The sequence below is a fragment of the Sphaeramia orbicularis genome, chromosome 7, assembly GCF_902148855.1.
Source record: "Sphaeramia orbicularis chromosome 7, fSphaOr1.1, whole genome shotgun sequence".
NCBI lineage: Eukaryota > Metazoa > Chordata > Actinopteri > Kurtiformes > Apogonidae > Sphaeramia > Sphaeramia orbicularis.
In genome coordinates, this window is record NC_043963.1 from 52,400,433 (window position 1) to 52,416,276 (window position 15,844).

The 15,844-nt window shown below is 36.9% G+C and overlaps 1 protein-coding gene across 14 annotated transcripts in view; it reads left to right on the top strand.

Moving 5' to 3' along the window:
* The window catches only part of plch2a (phospholipase C, eta 2a), a 273,662-nt gene that overhangs the window by 176,548 nt on the left and 81,270 nt on the right, over nucleotides 1-15,844 (top strand). Inside the window, exon 1 of one of the 14 annotated variants that reach the window (XM_030139858.1) lies at nucleotides 13,295-14,055. The exons of the other annotated variants lie outside the window; for them this stretch is intronic. Within the exon in view, the coding sequence (XP_029995718.1) occupies nucleotides 13,809-14,055 (247 nt within the window). The 5' untranslated portion in view covers nucleotides 13,295-13,808. Of the gene's footprint in view, nucleotides 1-13,294; nucleotides 14,056-15,844 lie in introns of those variants that run through there. 14 annotated transcript variants of the gene reach the window in all.

Sequence of the window (15,844 nt, forward strand, 5' to 3'; positions counted from 1 at the left end):
CTTCACCATCATCATCGTCATTATGTTATCTGTGGTTATATTTAGTCTTTGTTTGGGTTTGAAGGGAGAGGAGAGAGAGCTGCAAACGAAAGGTCTATATTTACCAAGTTATGGTGTTTGTCTCCAACCTTAAGGAGCTTCAGCTTATTTAATTAGTTACCTTGACCTAACCACCAAATACTAATCAGTTCAATGGAGTTAAAGTAATAGTTTATGCCATGATCAAAGACATTAAAGTTTCTGAGAAACCACAGTCAATAGAGTGGGAAGGTATAATATCACAGGGACCTTGACCTGTGACCTTAATGGCAAAGTCTCTTCAGTTCATCCTTGAATCCAAGTGAATTCTACCAGACACCCTTGACAAAAACAGTCTCCAACAGCTTATCAGTGGGAGAATCATTCCATCAGGTTACATCTTGTAAGGCAGAACACATCTGAATAATCTTCCTATTGAGTATAATATTGTCATGTTATTAATAATTGAGCTGCTAGAAGGTTTATTCCATCCTACCAGTAAATTAATAGAAAAGAAGCCATACGAGTGAGGATGAAGTGTCTGTTTGGCCGTCAAGATGTTTGTTTCTATGTGTATATGTTGCCAGATTGAGAAAAGGATTTCCAAAGGAAAGCATGTGTGAGCATGTGCAGCTTGTTGTGTGTTTGTGTGCACATGAGGAGGATTCTGCTGTGGCTAATCTTTCACACTATCTACACTTACACAGACACACACAGAAACAGACACACTGTGATGCCTGCCATCCGCCTGCAGAGCTAAGCAGGAGGCCTCAGCTTCCTTGGTACCACTGTGCCATGTGGCAGCTTCAGATGGTTTGGTAAATCCACACCGGGGTCCTGCTCTTTTCCTCAAGTGGGACTAAACTGACTGACTGACTGAATGTAAATAAAAAGATCTTCTTGTGAAGGACTGAAAACACAGCTCCCCACATAGCAGATGTAACCTTGAACTGTTTCCTAATAAAGCCTTAGTGCCTCGAAACCTTAATTAATTATTCAGTTGTGCTTGAGAATGCAGGACTTGACTTTGATCTGACTGATTGTTAAATATATCAGAAATCCTGTGATTGGCCACATTTAACAGTATTTTATACCTGTTGGCAGGACAACAGGATTTGTCAGAGGAAGATCTCATGGTAATACATGTTGTATTTTTATTTAAGAATAAATACAATTTCTGTCATATAATGTACATAATTTTCCCCATAGTTTTTATTTTATTTAGATTGTCTGTATATATTCATTGCTGTTCTCCTTAACATATTTAGTACATTGGGTTTAATGACTGAGTTTTATTTATTTTGGCCTTTATTACTTTGACATTGATGCTTGGTTCAACAATTATCTAGTTTCTAATAGAAAGAAAAAGTTAATTTCAGAGGTGATCTAAAATGTGTTCTAAATTAATATAAATACAGTAATATAATTAAGTTTTATGTGCTGTTATTATGCAGTTACCGCATTTATAAAAGTTGAGTTTTGGAGATGAGTCTTGACCTAGATTTAACTCAGCAAATAGCCCCAGTTCTTCCATTGGAGAACTGCTGTAGTGATTAACATGCTTCATCTGCAACAAGTTCTTTAACTCTATCTGATGCAGTGAGTAGCCTCTCATTTCTGAAACAACCATCAGTTTGATAGAGAGCATAAAGATTGGACTGTGAGTGACATGTGGTTACTCCTGGTAAACATATTACAGCACACATTCATCTATGCACTGCTTTGAAACCTTTCATGCAATAAGGAGTAATAACGCTAAGTGCATGGAGTTATTATCAGCTTCAAAGACAGAGCCTTAATAAGTCCTGTGCCCATTCAGAGGTTGATGTAATATCTTGCTCCTGTTATTTATAGCTGCCAAGAGGGCGTGAGCTGCTTTCTTTTCATTTATCTCTCTATGCCTAATTTTCACACAAAAACACAGGTTTCCATCCAAATGTAGTGTCAATTTTAACTGAATTTTCAGAAAATTGGAAAAAGATGTTAATTTACATGTTTCCATCCACTCCTGTTATAAGAATACAGAGAGATGCTTTATCATTATGAAGTTTTTGTTTTTATTCCTTACAGTAACATACCACCTTAATGAGATACTACCTGAGTAGAGATATTTGGACAGAAACTTGAGGCTGGTTTTGTACCTTGTTTTATCACGTACTGCATTGTTTCAAACTGTTACGCAGTTTGTCTGTTTGTATTGTAGTGCATGTACACACATACCATCATTTGCTAAATCAACATTTTAATTAATCATTTTTATGAAAACAACAGTCGCAGAATATCATAGTCTATGTTATCAAATGACTGATCTGCTGCCTGCACTGTGGGATTGGGTTAGGAAATAAAAAAAAGTTTTTATCTATCAGAATTAGATTATTATGCTTATTATTATGCCCACTGAAATCTTGACACATTGGAAAACCTTGAACTGTAACCTCAGGTCATATTTAGAATTTAGAACTATTCCAATAGACCTTTTCTTCACTACCGTACTTTTGGCCTCTGAAGTGAGTTAGCTGTATTGTCCTCACAGGGAAAAGTGTTCTGTGTATATTACCTGTCCTACCTACCTGCCCTGGGTGGGGTTTGAACCTAGGACTTTCTTGATATGGGACCGCAGTTAAAACTGCTGAGGATCACACGGAAGCAGGCACAGCAGAAGTGTTACTGATAACATGAATGATGGCTCTGTTCCATTAGGGTGCCTCAGGAGGACATTTCATTGAATCAGCATCCATATTCCAAGGCGTTAAAATGATCCAACAAAATTTTTTTAATGATGACTTCACTATCTCAAAATGCTCAAAATGGCTGATGTGGAGAAGCTCTGTTACTCCAAATATAATTATAAAGGACTCGTATTACCCTCCTCATCATCTGTTCCAACTCCTCCCCACAGGAAGGCACTATAGGTCAATCAGATCCCATACCACAAGACTACTGAATAGTTCCTAAATTACAAATTAAACCACACTGAACTAGGCACTGAAAGCCCACACAGTGAAATGATGACAATGTGCAACAACATTTATTTATTTACTTTTAACTTATTAACTGAAATATGTAAGTTTTTTTTAGATTTTTAATTGACCAACTACTAAATTAATTGTGCCTTGTGTGTTACATGTTGCGTGCTACATGTTGTATGTTATATGTATGTATGTATGGTTTTTAGAGTACCTTTCTTGGAGGTGCACCCAAATTTCATTGTATGGAAATACAATGACAATAAAGTCTCTTATCTTATCTTATCTTATCTTATCTTATCTTATCTTATCTTATCTTATCTTATCTTATCTTACCACTCTGACAACCTATCTTTCAGCAAATTCACAGAACCCTTACATATTTTGCCAGCTCTCCTCCATAATGAACAAAAGCTCTCACCCTCTCTAACACACACTCACTGCACTAAGGAGCTCCATTAGTGACAGGATGAGACACCCAAAGTGTGTGAAGGAGAGGTATCGTAGGTCTTTCCTTTCTGCAGCTGTCAGGCTCCACAACAGATAGTGCTCCAAATAATTTTGTACGTTAAACTGTGCAATAAATAGTATCCCTATCCAACCTGTGGCATGATCAGCATGCACAGCTGTAAACTGTATATAGCTTTTTTGATTTTTGATTTGTCATTATTTTTGATTTTGCACTTCTTTTACTCTTGTGTGCTTTTGTTCTTTTGCTGCTGTAAACCTGGAATTTCCCCTTGTAGGACTAATAAAGGCATATCTTATCTTATCTTAGCTGTCTACTTTGATCACTGGAACAAAATGATCCCAGGTAGAAGAGATAAACTGTAAAAACCTCAGGGAAGTGATGCACCCTACTGATCAGTAAAGGTTGCTGTGAATGTAGCCCTTCCATCTAGGTCTCTTAAACTTTTCAGCACTACGGCCAGCACCACCAGAGCCAAGATGCTGGGAGCAGAGGCTCACACATGGCACCCACTGGCCCCTTTCTATGAGATACAGTAATTAAGCAACATGGTGCTGAAAATCTCAGAAACCCACTGGGAGCTTTCGGACAGCAAATGCACAGTAATCAGACTTGAAGGTCACCTCTGTATCCACTTTAATGGTCAAGTGCCCGTGGCCTCTCACAGATTGCATGGCAGTGGAGGCTGTTTTTACTATCACAAACATACAAATACAATGTGAGGAGAGGTATCTCTGAGTGAAATAAGTCACCTGGTCCTTGACCTACTTTTCCAGTGGTATATTTATACTTAATGGGCATACATTGCTTGTGTGGGGTGATATACTATTGATTTAGCTCAGTAATGATATATGTCTGGGTGTTTAGGTGGCTGCTAATAATCCAGTCACTATATTATCATAGATATTGAGCTTTTCATATTTTTGTAATGTCAATGGGAAATACTGACCCTTGTAAGTTAACAAACCACAAGGATACAGAGACCAAGTATGTATTTTCCTTCAAAATTGGAGGTTTTAGGAGCCATGATGGAGCTGAAAAAAATATACAGGTATACAGGGGTGGTTCCTGTTATCTGGTAACATTTTGGCCTCATAATTTTATTCATGTTTGAAGTATTCAATCAGAACATTGACATTTTTAAAGGAAGGCATAATTGAAGCTCCGGGACTCAAAGTCAAATAGGATAATGGCACAGACATGTTTAAAACCCTGTAATAAATACTCCAATACATGTGTTACAAATTTCATCTTATAATTCATATTTCATCAAAAATCTTAGAGTTGCTACCTAGTTTTAGCTGCCTTTATTGAAAAAAGAAGGCTGATTGACTGATTGAATCATATATTTCATAACCACTGAAAATGAAAGTAAAATGTACTTTGATATTATTTCAATATCAAAAACTGATGTAAACTACTTAAAAACACTGGAGAGAGGAAATAACAGCATTTTGCTTCATAAAATACAAAGATTGAGTTTAAGTGATTTGCAAGAATTAATGTTTACAACAAATTTCAATGGTGCTGGTTAAGCTGGAAGAAATGTAACCTGTAAGTTGGATCCAAAAAGAAAAAGGGCAATCATAGAATACATGTTTCTGAGTCTTATTCAATGAATGTATACGTATTTTCAATATCTGAATATTAGGTTGATGGGGTATATGTTCAAAAACCGAACGTGTATGTAAGGTTTTGGCAGGAAATAACCTCAATACAATTTTTAGGCAAATAGAGTAACTAAAAGAAGAATACGAAGTTAACTTATCTTTTGTTTTTATTTATGGAGAGTAGTATGTATCACTCACCAAGAGATGTTACCAGTACTTCACGATCCATGAACTAGTTTCCAGTATGTGACAAGTCGCACTGTAATTCCAGGTATCATACCCTGACTTCCGGGTTCATCTGAATGTGTCATATATGTGGGCACGTGCGTCAGCAGGCTGATGAATGAACTCTGGCACAATGTCCCCTCGAGGTGTTCCTGAATTTTCCCCATGGATACAAATTAATGAGGAAAAATACGACTGGACTTGAGTGATAATAGTTTTAAGAGTTTTAGTCAACAGCAATTCCCTCTCGGGAGCAGCTTTCCGCCTGCTTCTAAGTGTTTTAATGAGAGTTGCCCCGTTTTCTTATTATGCCACAGATAGCTAGCTTTCACGACTCCGCTTATCTTTGGTATTTTAATGACAATTTGTCGAAAGTACTAATTTATGCCACCTGGGTCCAAAAACGATACAGCAAGCCAAACTTACTGAGCAAAAACAGCGTTGGAAAATACCAACCTGTTAAAGTCACAGAGGGCCATCCTCGAGGCCATGGTGAGTTTAAGAAGTTTCCTTTCTGTTTACTTCTGCTTTGGTTTTCCGGACTGAGCGTCCTACCCTGCTACCAAACTACGTTGAGAAGTCAATCATTTCATCATGTGTTTATTTGATGATATAGCTAGCGCTTATGGCAAAAATTAGCATTGGTTTTCGAGTATGAAGGTGAATACATGAATTCGGCAACAAGCGTATGGCATTTTGTTTAGTTTCAGTGCTAGATTTAGCTTATAGTAGTCTTTTGATAACGGGGTGGTCTTTGTCTTAGAAATCTTCATGATCACCGTCAGATCGTTCGTAGGTTAAATGCTTTATTGATGGGAGTAGTACTGCAACATTCGAGATTTACATGTATACTTACATATATGTCACAGTAGAGATTGAAATCCAGTAGGATTCCTAATCCTACTAGGACAGATAGTAATTTTAGTAAGACATTAGGATCTGAAGATTGGAATTCCAATCTGTCCTAGGAGAATTTGCAATCCTACTAGGACAGATTGTAATTCTATTTGGAAGTGGGATCTGAAGATTGGAATTTTGGAATTTCAGTCTGTCCTACGATTTCGCCATCACCATTCCAGCTGAATTAATTTCATATCTTAGATACAGTATATGGCCCTTAGGTCAATACACATTGTAACCAGGATGCCAGCTGTCCTATCTGGTCCAACCTTATTCAGTGGCCGTTTGTAACTGTCATTGGTATGTAAATGAGACACATTTGTATTCAGAAATCGGCAGAATTTGAAAAACGTACCTGTAAACAACCCGTTGCCATGGTAACATACAGTTTTATTATTATCTAATTGTTGCCAAGCCATTCAGAAAATGTACGATGTTAAAGTTGGCATTGGCATTTTGCTGCCCCCTGGTCTAGATGGTAGGGTTAAAAGTAAAAGAAACAACAATATTCTTACAAACCATGATTTTATTCAGAATTTACACAGACTTTGAATGTAATATTCTATAGAAACAACAATATTCTTACAAACCATGATTTTATTCAGAATTTACACAGACTTTGAATGTAATATTCTATAGAAACAACAATATTCTTACAAACCATGATTTTATTCAGAATTTACACAGACTTTGAATCTAATATTCTATAGCTAAGCTTCAAAGACTTTTTCTAAGACTTAAATGTGCTGCATACTACTCACTAGTTAAGTGACAATAACCTTAGTCTATAGTACTAACTTCAAAATTTCAAACAAGTAATACTATAGAGGTTTTGTCAGTTGTTTTTTTCTAATACTTAAAGGTGCTACATACTACTCAATACTGACAATGAACTTAGTCTATAGCTAACTTCAAAATTTCAAACAAGTAATACTACAGAGGTTTTGTCAGTTATTTTTCTAATACTTAAATGTGCTACATACTACTCAATAGTGACACTAACGTTAGTCTACAGCTAACTTCAGAATTTCAAACAAGTAATACTACAAAGGTTTTACCTTACACTGATATAGATATGAAAGATATGAAAATAATTCAGCTGGAATAGTGATGGCGAAATTGTATGCTTACCTATGCTGAAATTGACTGGAATTTTGGCTGTGAAATGATTCAGTCTATTTTCCATACATTTTGATATAATCTGACATTCTCCTAATAGAATTCGAGATTGTCCTGACAGAATTCTTATATTTTTTGCCGTATTTTTCCAATCTTCAGATCCCACTTCCAAATAGAATTACAATCTGTCCTAGTAGGATTGCAAATTCTCCTAGGACAGATTGGAATCCCAATCTTCAGATCCTAATGTCTTACTAAAATTACTATCTGTCCTAGTAGGATTAGGAATCCTACTAGGACAGATAGTAATTTTAGTTTGTCCTAGGACAAACTCCAATTACTATCTGTCCTAGTAGGATTAGGAATCCTACTGGATTTCAATCTCTACTGTGACATATGTCCGACATATATATTTTATCCGGATAGATTTCGATGGTGATCTTGGAGATTTCCAAACCTAGAGCATCCTATGGTGTGCTTTTGACTCTGGCTTCATTGCATTTAGTGATCTCTAATATTCTGAAAGTGAGGAGGCGTCCTCTACAACTGGCATTTGACTTTCAATTCATGTCCACATAGCTCTGCTGACCAGCGAAGGAAATTGGAGTAATGAGTGGATGAGGGCAGAGGCTCAGGCTCATCTCTGTATTGGGGCACACTGACAGTCATAAAGCTGGATCAGTCTGTATTTCAGGTCAGGCACTTGGTTTAATTATAGATAACACAGTGGGAAGGTAAAGCCTTATGTAAAAGGTTCCTTTTTCTGGTCACTTAAATTGGAAGAGTTATGAGCTCTGCAGTGTGGTGATTACCTTAACATTAACATGTTTCAAATTCTAGCAGTGGCAGTTTTGAAGAAAATGTGGGGAGGAATTAAGTGAAGCTTAGCAAGGTTAATGTCAGATCTGTTTCTCCATACTTGATATGTGGTGTGTAAATGTGAATGGTTAGCTGCAGAGGTGGGAAATAATAAAATACTTACTTTATTATAACACTTCATTATAGGGCTGTGTATTGGCAAGAATCTGACGATACGATACAAATCCCAATACTAGGATCACGATACTATATATCACGATATATCACGATACTGTTAAAAAGGCAATTTTTTTGTTTGTTTCTTTTTTAAATGATTATTTCCTGGAAGAATTGAATTACACCAGAAATCTGCACAAATACTAAACACATTTTTATGTGATCAGAACAGGATCTAATGCTATATCACAAAATGTTCCTGTGTTCAAAGTTAAATTATGTTTTACAGACATTACAGTTTAAGATCCTGTTCAAATGTTCATATTCTATTAGTTCATAACATTATTTTTGTGCAGTCCAAATAAAAGAGCTACCATCTGCCTCTCAGGCAGTAAAAAGTGCTTTTAGGATGCTTCAAATAACCATCATTTAATAAAACAGTGTTAAATAATAATAAAAGCAAACAAAAAAAATTAACCTCCACCATATCTGCATTTGAATAAATACCTAAAATATGGATACAGTACTTTTTAATATCAATACAGTATTGTGAAATTAAATATCGCGATATATTGCATAACCAATATTTTCTAACACCCCTACTTCATTACTGTACTTAAGGGCCACATCAAGCGGTGACTTGGGGACACATTTCATGTTCAATAAGCTCTGTATTGAAAACTAAATGACTCCATGTTTAATACATGTATGAATAAGTCTCATTAAGTACTTTCACATGACACATGTTACAATTTACAGGAATAAAATTTTGGGGTAAAAATACTTAAATTACTGCTGCGTGACACAGGGACTCAAAATGAGGACATGACAAAAATTTGAATGGTACACACACACAATAAAATTTTACAGAGTCAAAGCCTTATTAAAAATGGTTAACTATAAGTTTTATGCTCACCTGTTTGTACAGTTTCAAGTCACTCAAATGGATTGTGTCTGTCACACACGCTTGCATACACACACAGCAGGCTTTTCAAAATAAAAGCCTCATTAAAAGGTGATGGTGGTTTCAGCAGAGGGGCGCAGGTGTTCTATAGGGATGAAAGGAGGATGGATGCAAAAGGAAGGGGGCTGATGTCGGGACGGAGAGGTGTGAGTGGAGCTGAGGTGTCGACGGCCACGGGAGGTGGAACTCACGGGAGGTAGAGCATACGGGAGATGGAACATAGGGGAGGGAGAACTCATGGGAGGCGAAACGCATGGGAGGCGGAATGCATGGGAGGCGGAACGTATAGGAGGCTGAACGCACGGGAGGCAGAACGCACGGGAGGCGGAACATATGGGAGGCGGAACATATGGGAGGCGGAACTAACGGGAGGTGGAATGTATGGGAGGCGGAAGGCTCGGGAGGCAGAACACACGGGAGGCGGAACATATGGGAGGCGGAACTAACAGGAGGTGGAACGTATGGGAAGCGGAAGGCACGGGAGGCAGAACGCATGGGATGCGGAACACACAGGAGGCAGAACTAACGGGAGGCGAAACGTATGGGAGGCGGAACACACGGGAGGCGGAACGCACAGGAGGCGGAATGCACAGGAAGCGGATTGCCCAGTGCAAGGTCCCGCCCAATGCTGCTTGCAGCTTTAATTTTATATTGATATCGTTATATTTTTTTTTTCTACAAGTGATACTGAAATTTTGTAAACAGTCTCATAAAATAGAGTTCTTATGCAAAAAAAAAAGCCTATTTGAGAAATAATAGGTGAAACTTTAATTTTTGACACTGATGTTCACTTTCGCTTGATCTGGCCCTTAAGAGTTTTGTGTTATCTTTATTGGAGTTTATGTTTCTCTGGTGACTTTTTGCTTGCACTTGATACATTTTATTGCTAATATCTGCACTTGTTTTCCTTTCATTTTTAATACAGGCTTGTCAAAATCAAGGTAATGATGACATTAAGAGTTTTTGTGACAAAACAATGCAGGGGAGGAAACATTTCAAAAACAATGTAAAAGATCTAACAAGACAAAATGACATACAACAGTATGGAAATAACATAAAAACGTGTAACGAGTAGGGGTGCAATGATTGCAAAATTTTTGACAGATACCGATACAGATGTTAAGTCAGATACTCAAGTTATTTTCCATTTCTTTATTTTGTCTTTGTTGTCATTTGTCCCTGTTTAATAAAAAAATCTTCATTATATTGTGACTTAGTTACTATTTTAAAGTCTTTCAGTCCATTGCATAGTCTTTGATTCAAACATACAATTAAAAAAAACAAAACAAAAAACAACCTTTCATATAAAATGACAAATATCTGCACTGCCATGGGAGAAGAGACAGCTTTTATACTGATACTGACACATGACTGGTATGTCAATGCATCCCTAATAACAAGATGAAATCAATATAAAAGACAAGACAAAAGCAATGAAAGAAATTTAACAAGAACAAAAGGACCTGAAAGACAAAAAAAGATAAAAACATATAAAAGATGTAATGATGAAAACAACATACTGCTGCCTCTTGGCCAGGTCATCATTGGAAATGAGAATTTGTTTTAACAGACTTACCTGCTTAAATAAAGGTTAATCAAATAAATAAACAAAGATGCAACAACAAAAATATCAGATGAAAGTGGCGAATGACAATTTGACAATAAATGTAACAAGACAAACAAGACTTTAAAGATGAAATATGAGAAAAGGACATAAGACAGAAGGCAAAAGTGATGTAAAAAAAAAAAAATAAAAAATGCAGGAGCAGAGAAGCCCAGAGTCAACCTGGCTTTCAGCTGGTTCATCTCACACCGTGAGCTCATTTCACTGGGCTGCACAAATGCCCAGCACAGGATATCAAATGTGATTTAGCCAAGCCAAATCCTTATCCTAACCAGTTGTCCTGGTGCAGATAAGTTGTACTTATTTTCTCCCTTTAGAGGATAAATCAGCAGGATTCTATGATTCCTGCTGCTCTGTTTGTGGTTCATTCTCATGTTAAGCTCTGGCCAATGGAGGTTACAGCAAGGTTTCCAACATACGCTTTACAGTTGCAGCTTACCTGTCCAAAATGGTAACTGCTGCTGATTCTGAATTTTATGAAATGTAATGAAATCACAACTGCATGACTTGTGTAGCTTGTTACCTTTCTTATAATGTAGTAATTTAGCAAATTACTGGACTTGTATTAATGTCAGAACTGGCAAAAGAACACTATTCATGATGATTTATCTGCTTGTTGCCTTCATCCTTCTAAGTTTATCGCTTCTTTGAGCTCCTCAGCAAAATCTACACTCTTTAGTTTGTTTGTAGTGAAAACAAAACTGTCCACGAAGAGCAAAATATCTTAAGTAAAGTTGCAGAATAACCTTGTCTGCAGTCAGGAGTTTTGATATTAGGTTGCTGCCAGATCATCAAGTGGTTGATGTGGTTCTGACAGCATCTGACACCACTCGACATGTTCAGACTGCAGTAGTCTGCTGTCATAGCTTCGCTTTAGACCTACCCTGTGTTCTGCACCTGGAGCTGCTCCCTGCTTCCTTGCTCTGCTCCTAGAGCAAAATAATTGTAAACATTGGACATGGAGGATGTTTTAGTACAGTAATTAAAACTGCTGTAACAGTCAGTGTCTGTGCAGTTAAAAGATTCCCAGCCATACTGTGAATGACTGGAATTCAGCTGATGGTGTAGAAGCACAGCAGCATCATTGATAAATGAATTGTTTCATTTTTAGCTTGTGGTCAGGAAATAACACAACCAGCAGTAGAACGTAACACTGCATGAGCTGTGTGGTCCTCTGTGTCTTTTATTTATTTATTTACTTTTATTGATTTTATTACTTTTTATCTATTTGATTTTGTGTTATTTAGAGCTTTCCTATAGTTTTATGTTTTTATTTATTGTTTTAGTATTTCTCTTAATTGTTTCATTGTTTGTAGGATGTGCAGCACTTTGGAAACATACTTTTTGTTTGAATGTGCTGTATAAATAAACTGGATTGGATTGAAGTAACCTACATACAAACAACATACAAATATTTTGTTACTGTTCTTTTCTCGTATCTGTACCTTTTTTTTTCTTAATATAGTTTTTCTTTTTCTTCCCACATTTTAGCAAAAGTATCTGTACTTCTCTACTATTTACACTTTAAGAAAACATTTTCTAATTTTTGTAGTGACTTAGTTTTGAGGCATTTGATTGGAATCTCCATTATTTTTGTAATGCATCATTTTATTCCTGCATTTCAATTACAGGGAATGGTAAAATAAGCCATTGGAAAAAGACAATCCATTGGTGTATATGAGAGACACTGAAACCATTTAAAAGATGTGACAAGGGAAAAATTATTAACAGGACAAAAGCAACATGAAAGACTAAATGAGAAGAAAACAACATAACAAGATGAACCAAGGCATAAGTCATGAAAGGAGACTAGATGAAAATTACATAAGAAAATCACATTAAAGAAGCTAAAAGAAAAAATGAGATTGAAAGCAGTGTAAAAGACAGACTAAACCTAATCAACATAAAAGGTGCAGTGCAAAGGCACAAGTTAAAAATGCCTGAAAAGACATAACTGGATGAAAATGACAAAAAAGACAAAATAAGATGAAACAAGACAAATATACAGGATAAATCTACACTAACGTTAAAAGGAAAAACAAGAAGTAAACAAATGACCAAACACGGACAGTAAGTTAAAGAAGTAACAAAAAAAAAGACATACTCTGTTTTTTAGTGCTTACATTTCAGAGCTTGTACTTTTTCCTCAGATGCTACAGTAAAGAACTTGAATCAGTACTTGTACTTCCAGCAGTCTTTTTTTCTTTCTATACAAATACCAGCACTTCTGCTGGAGTAATTGATGTTTGGACTCTTGCTAATCACATATCTACCGCTCGGTCCACAGAGTGTCACATCTCAGAGGTTCCATGTCTATTAGGGCCCTGTTGTCTGTCCCTTTTATCTTTTCTGTGTCGCATTCCATTTCACTCCACACATTTAGCAAATCTCCTAGACTAGGATTACTGCTTCCCAGGGATTTAGGATTTCTGCCCAGCCAACACATGTTGCACAGTTACCGTTTGTATGCGCTCTACCTTCTATCGATGTGGTTGCATTCTGTTTTATTTGCTTGCTGATTTTGAGCTCATCTCATGAATGTGAGCTGGAAGAAGATATAAGGAAATGATGGCACAAGACAAAGTGTAGCTTGAGAAACTTGCTTTTGGTCTTTGAAAGAGAGGAATATGGAAGAGATTGCAGCGCAATAAGCACATTTGCTGGAGCAATAACATCATAAGATTATTGACCAACTGTTGATCCGAAGACGGAGTAGAATTCTGCCGTTGTGCTTCTCTCTTCAAACTTTGCTTCAAAGCAAAGAAAGGAAATTGCCAGCAAAGGATACTATTGTTTGAGTATTTAGTGTTGGAAAACTAGAGGAAACAAAACAACTTCGAGGAGCTTCCAAAGAACTACCAAAGACTTCCTTCACTAATGGACATTACAGATGAATTTTCTGAGTGAGCAATACAACGTTTAATCTCTCTTGTTCTAAATGAACATGTCCAAAAAGAAAGGCTTTCTCCCTATCAATCCGGCATCCTCCTCTCTGATGCGGTCGGCCTCAGCTGTCACCAGCGACAAGCCTGGACCTCCTGCTAAAGGAGCATTCACCCCCTCAGAGGTGGACAAGGACAAACAATGTAAGAATCAGGAGCAGGCCTGTCCTGGTGTGGTCGAGGAGTTCTTCTGGATAGGCAGCAGCATCATAGCCTTCTCCAAATGGAGGCTTGGCTATATGGGTAAGTCTGTTCAACCAACCAAGGAGGGCATGTCATGGGCAAGGTATAGAAATTTTGTTCCAGTTAACCAGCATGGCTTGTGAGTTGTGAGAGGTGACAGAAGTCCTTCAGTTTCCTTCAGTGGATGTACAGATACACACCGTGGAAAAAGTAGAGGGACTAATTTAACTGCAGTAAAAAAGGTCAGGCTCTGAAATGTCTGAAAAGTATGAAAGTAAGAAGTTGTACATTTATGGTTTCTGTGTGTAAAGTGAACTGAACCTTGCATCATGTTAATATCATGAGAAATACCAAAATACATGAAAATATTTACTTATTTTTGTTATATTATACATATTGATTAATTTTAACATGCAAATCAGTTTCCAGTGTCAACCAATCTCAAAACATTGGTATACCTCCCTTTCTATGTGTCTTGAAGATTTTGTTAGATTTCTTGCAGTGTTTCATTTTTTTAGGTTTGTTGTGTGTTTATGTGAACTCATAAATACACTGGGGGGAATCTTTTTCCTGTGGATTGTTGTCTCATCCACTGAGGTTGAAATTGATCTTGATGTTGGGAAGGCTTATTAGATTTCAACAACTAAACTACTAATGTTTACCAGATGATCAACACACCCCTTGTCCCACCTTCACCGCTATCTGTGCATGAAAAATAAATTAACAGCTGAATTATGCAAGGCAAGTTCACCAGTGATGAAAAGGCTTTCTGTTGGTTTAACCTTTACACTGTTTCTTTGTCAGTCTTCATTAGACCTCCTGCATAAACGTCAGCGAAATGACCATCTCCACCTGTGTGTATGTGGCCACAACATATGGCCCCTGCACAATCCCTGTGGGCTTAACCTGGTGCTCTGACACAGGAGAGCAGCTGGCTCCACCATCTTGGCCTATATACAATGCTGTATGGATGACACAGTTTTGTAGGCCAACCCTGAAATTAGCATTTCATATTAAAAAATGTTTTATTGAGTATGGTCCTGCAAAAATTAAGATGCACTGAAAAGCGACGTATTGATATATACAATCAGTAAAGACAAATCTAACGGTGGCTAAAAAAAGGTCACAGTTCATCAGGGCTAATTTTAGCTTTACAGATTTCACTGTCTGGATTTATGTCTGTTTTCATCCATTGCTGTTGCATGAATATTTGGAGCTGTTTCTTGAGCATCATCATATAGTTTAACCACCTGAGCTGGTGTACAGTAATGAGCACATTGTATGGACAAAAAATGGGAAGTTGGCTGTCAGCTTGTGCCCCCCAAACCTGTGCTCTGGATCATCTGTCTTCCACTGATGACTCCTCCAAAATGTGTCAAAGCCTTTGTCTAACATTTGTTTCTGCAGCTCTTGATACATGGTGGTGTTTCTGTTTTGTTCGTATTAATCCAGTCTTCTTATTGGCCCAGACCTTATTAGTCACTAAATCTGATTCAGTCACACTTCCATTCCATTGAAGTTTTATTGATATGGCAAGTTTTTTTGTTTTTTTTTTTAATGTTTTTTTTCCAACTTTGAAGACTAAAACCTTTTTTACAGTATTTCAAGGTCCTTTTTTAATCTGTATTTTCTAATCTTATTATTATTATTATTATTATTATTATTATTATTATTATTGAAAATGCAAATTAAAACCACTAGATGGAAATACACCAAAGACAGGAAAAAAGTCACTGTCACCGTTTCTGTCTTTTAGAATGAAAACATTGGTAAAGCAGGATAGAAGAAGGAAAGAAAGAAAGACATCTTATCAATGGTCATCATTTAGGGCTAGCAGTTGCAGCTATTC